This window comes from Fukomys damarensis, unplaced genomic scaffold, assembly GCF_012274545.1.
Source record: "Fukomys damarensis isolate Sample0158 unplaced genomic scaffold, DMR_v1.0_HiC HiC_scaffold_36, whole genome shotgun sequence".
NCBI classification, from domain to species: domain Eukaryota; kingdom Metazoa; phylum Chordata; class Mammalia; order Rodentia; family Bathyergidae; genus Fukomys; species Fukomys damarensis.
The window spans coordinates 44,661,581-44,666,259 of record NW_022900948.1 but is presented as its reverse complement, the minus strand read 5'-3'; the positions used below and the strand labels follow the sequence as shown (position 1 = coordinate 44,666,259).

General features: G+C 45.8%; 1 protein-coding gene across 1 annotated transcript in view; it reads left to right on the top strand.

The window, feature by feature from the left end:
- The first annotated feature begins 88 nt into the window (after window positions 1-88).
- Fnbp1 (formin binding protein 1) overlaps window positions 89-4,679 on the top strand; it is a 76,925-nt gene continuing 72,334 nt past the window's right edge. Inside the window, exons 1-2 of the mRNA XM_019207887.2 lie at window positions 89-159; window positions 260-392. Of these exons, the coding sequence (XP_019063432.1) occupies window positions 89-159; window positions 260-392 (204 nt within the window). The remainder of the gene's footprint in view (window positions 160-259; window positions 393-4,679) is intronic.

The window sequence follows — 4,679 nt, the reverse complement described above, 5'->3', positions numbered from 1 at the left end:
CATCAGCCTGGGCTGCTAGGTCCCGCTCTCTCCAGCCCCTGCTATCTCGCCTCCTCCATCCCGTCCTGCTCCGCGGCGTAGGGGCAAGATGGCTGCTGAGAAGCAGGTCCCGGGTGGCGGCGGCGGAGGCGGCGGCGGCGGTGGTGGCTGGCTCTTGGGGTAACTGTCTGGTCGTTTGGCTGGAGCATGCGACCCCGGGACTAGACTGGCCGCCTCGGGGCCCCTCACGTGGTCTTCCTTACGTGGACTTCTGGTTTAGGGCTAAGAAGCGAAGCCATCTTCGGGGGGGGGGCGAGGAGACGCTCTGCGGCGGTTGCCATGACAACGGTCGCCAAACCGGATCTGACCGGCCGCAGGAGGGGGCCCCTTTCGTGGCTGCCACGCTGTATCTGGTGGTCCACGAGACTGATTTCTCCAAGCGCTGCCTTGGTGAAAGATGTCTCAGGTGTTTCTCACTGTAAGTTCAGGGGAAATCTTCGCAGTGATACTATTGGTAGTGTCGTTAGGGACAATTCACCGGGCTCTTTTTGCCAGGTGATTCTTGAATCAGTCTGATAAATAGGAAGTGGATGTTGTCACTCTTCCCGTGACAGGTAAGCAAACAGAGGCTCGGAGAGATAAGTAATTCCTTCCAGGTCGAGCTGGGAATCACAAGGGCACTTGACTAGTGTGTGGCATCGGCACGTACGTTTCCGTTCCATCCCACCTCGGTGCACGTTTTTTGTTCCAGTTCTATGAGGAAACTTTCCTTCTGGTCGTTAGAACTTGCTCCGAACTCTTAGGTGGAAGGACTGAGAAGTAGGACCTCACCTACTCCCTGTTCTTTATGAGAGTTGTAGAAGAAGGTGCCTCTGAAAGGTGCCAGTAGACTGGCCAGGTTTAATGTTTAGGTTCTTGTTTTTAGCTTGTCAAGCAAGTACTACTTTTTGTAATCACTTAAGCAAAGGAGGAGAAAATAAAATCCACCGGGAGTTCCAATGCCAGGTAATACTGTGATTTATGACAGAATCCAATTCTTAAAAGTTGTGGGGGGTTGGTTTTGTTTTGCTTTGTTGGCTTTTTGAGACAGGGTTTTACTATGCAGTGCAGGCTGGCTTTGAGCTGACTGTGTAGCCCAAGACGGCCTCCATCTCACAGCAATACTCCTGCCTCAGCCTCCTGAGTACTGGGATTATATGGGTGCACTCCCAGCATTCCTCTGCCCTTTTGAAATAGACGTATTTTTGACATGACAAATAACATATACCACTAGAACTTTGGAAAATGAAAATTCAGGCTATGTCATAAACTACTATGTAGAAATTTAAGTCACGTATTCTCCTCAAGCATCTAAACCACAAAAGCTACTTTGCATCTGTTTAGTCCTTTGTATTTATCTGCACAGTATTTATCTGGACTTAAGGCAGCATTGTATTTGTTTCATAATAGAAATCCAGACAGGTGTGGTGGTGCATGCCTGTAATTTCAGCATCAGGAGGCTGAGGCAGGAGAATCGCTGTGAGATTGAAGCCAGCTTGGGCCACATAGCAAGATGGTGTCTCAAAAAGAATTTTTTAAAGTAGTAGAAATTCAGCCTCAAAGTATTGGGAAATACTGTTATTTTACCCCACTATTCAGTTTGTTTGCTAACAGGAAAATGTTACAGTCTTAGTCAAGAAAGCTGTTGTAAGCCAGGCATGGTTGTGCACACACACCTGTAATCCTAGCACTCGGGAGGCTGAGGCAGGAGGATCGCTGTGAGTTCAAGACCAGCCTGGGCTGCATAGTGAATTCCAGATCAGTCTCAACTACATAGTTTTAGACCCTGTCTCAAAAAAACAAAACAAAACAAACAAACAAAACCAAAAGAAAGCAAGCTGTTGTAAAGAATAACAACAACAAAAAAAGAATGAACTACCAATCACTTCTCGGCCTTTGGCTAAGATCAAGTGTAAGAATGAACTAAAGCAAACTGGAAGATGAAATTTTGAATGTGAAATGTGGATCTCAAGCCAATTGACTAATATAAAAACTAATACCATGTGCCCCAAATACTACATTGTTTCTTTCGTTCATAATAAATTTATAGATGGGCTTAGTCATGCTGACATACTCACAGGTACTCTGCCTAGACCAAATTAAAGTTTTAAGAAAACAAAACACTTTCTGTGTGCAATCCTGGAAAAGTCACAGAGCTCAAACATTAGTGTGGTGCCAAAGTTAGCATCGTGAGCTCAGTGATTTCTGTAATTTACTATGCTAAAATCAAGGACAAGAACATAAAAAGTCATTTCTCAGTTTTCTTCATTTGACTATATTGCTTGCTTGTGTTCAGGAGGAAATTTTTTTTAATATGTTATTTTAATTTATTTGTTGAGGCAGGATCTCACTGTGCAGCCCAGGCTGGCCTTGAACTCACGGCGATCCTCCTGTGTCAGCCTTTCACAGTGCTGGGACGACAGGCGTGCACCACCACACCTGGCCAGGAGGAAGGATCTTGATTTCAAAAGTAACAAAAGTGGGCCAGGGATTTAGCTCAGTGGTACCACTGCCCACCTCACAAGCATAAGATCCTAAATTTGATCCCCGGTACAAAAAAAAAAAAAAGTAACAAAAGTGCCAGGTATGGCAGTGCACACCTGTCATCCCAGCACTTGGGAGGCTGAGGCGGGAGGATTGTTGCCAGTTCCAGGCCAGCCTGGGGCTACGTAGCAAGATCCTGTCTCAAAACAACAAAAAAGTAACAAAATACATGGGAAGTGAATTTCCATCTTCCCAGTTTTTAGTGGGATTCTTGTGCTGCTTTCTCAACAGACCATGTTTCTAGACAAAGTTTATGATTCCAGAGAAGTATCGATGCTTCAACAGTGGAAATTTTGCCTTCGGAAATGTTCCTAGTATTCGTGGCAGAGCCCTTCAGCTAGGGGAATTCCTTGGGCTCTTGCCCTGTTGGGCATCTTCTCCGGCAGGGATGGTACAGGGTCTGTGCACTCAACACTCTCTCCTCTCAGAGCGGGCAGCAGCCGTCATCTTCCCAGCATTTCTAGGCTGTGGCTGCTCTCCCAGGGGGATCTGAGGGGGCGGGAGCCTCAGGCTGGAGTCGGCTTCGCCTGGCTGATTCCTGTTCTGCTGGGCTCTCTAGGTTCAAATCCCTGATCGCCTCAGTCACTGAGCGCCCAGGTGTCTTTCTGACTCCAAGCCCTGGTTCCTCCAAGGCACGAGGGCCACCTGTGGGCACACAGAGCAGGAGGGAGTCCTGAGAACTCTATGGATAGGGATTTGTGAATTCACGGGGAGATAATAAATTTATTTTTTTCCCCAGTACTAGGAATCGAACTCAGGACTTTGCACTTGCCAGGCAGGTATGGCACCACTGAGCTACATCTCCAGCCCCAAAATAAAACTTATTTACTAAATATATCTTATTTACTAAATATATCCACTATTCTATTAGGTTGTTTGGTTTTTGTTTTGGGGTTTTTTGTTTGTTTGTTTTTTATTTTGTTTTGTTTTGGTTTTTTTGGCTTTTTGAGACAGGGTCTCACTGTGTAGTTGAGACTGACCTAGAACTTACTATGTAGCACAGGCTGGTCTTGAACTCACAGCGATCCTCCTGCCTCAGCCTCCCAAGTGCTGGGATTACAGGCGTGCGCCACCATTCCCGGCTCTTTTTTTTTTTTGGTTTTTTGAGACAGGGTCTCCCTATGTAGCTGAGACTGACCTGGAACTCATTATGTAGCCCAGGCTGGACTCGAACTCACAGCGATCCTCCTGCCTCAGCTTCTCAAGTGCTGGGATGACAGGTCTATTAGGTATATTAAACCTACATTGTCTCATTTAATGTTACACAGGCCTTAGAAGGTAGACAGGTAGGAAGTAGGTGGGTAGATAGATTGATTTGTTTGTTTCTGTGTTTTGAGACGGGGTCTCCTATGCAATTCAGGCTGGCCTTGAGCTCACGATGTGGCCCAGGTTGCCCTCAAATTCACAGTGACCCTCCTGCCACCAGCCTCCTAGGAAGGGATATATTCTTATTCTGTTTGTTTTAGATGAGGTTCAGTTAGATAAACTGATTCATTCCAAGGAAGTCTTCTGATATCTTTTTCTTTTTTTTTTTTTCTTTTCTTTTTTTTTGGGGGGGGGGTACAGGGGATTGAACTCAGGACCTTGTGCTTATGAGGCAAGCGTGGTGCCACTGAGCTACATCCCTGGCCTGGAGTCTTCTGATTCCTGAATGACCCAGCTGGCGCTCTCACCAGGCTCCGTTCACAAAGCCCAGCACATTCACTGTGGCCTGGGTTCCTGTGGAGAAAGAGCACACTGTATTTGGCTGAAAAGTGTTTGGATAATCAGGTTCCACTTTATGTTACAGTTGTGAAAACAATTCTTGGGAACTTAAATGACTCGTATGAGATCACACTATCAGTTGGGTAATTTATAGCAAATGTCTTTAAAATCAGAACCGTGGTTGTGCATGCCTGTAACTGTAATCCCAGCACTCAGGAGGCTGAAGCAAGAGGATCACCAAGGAGTTCAAGGCCAGCCTGAGCTACACAGTGAGACCAGGTCTCAAACAAACAAAACTAAGAATAGGCAAATACTGTCTTAATTCTGTTTGGTGATGATGATGAAACATTAAAATAGTTTCAAAGTAGACAATTTTTGCTGTTTCGTTTCTGGGAAACAACTTTACAAGGTTT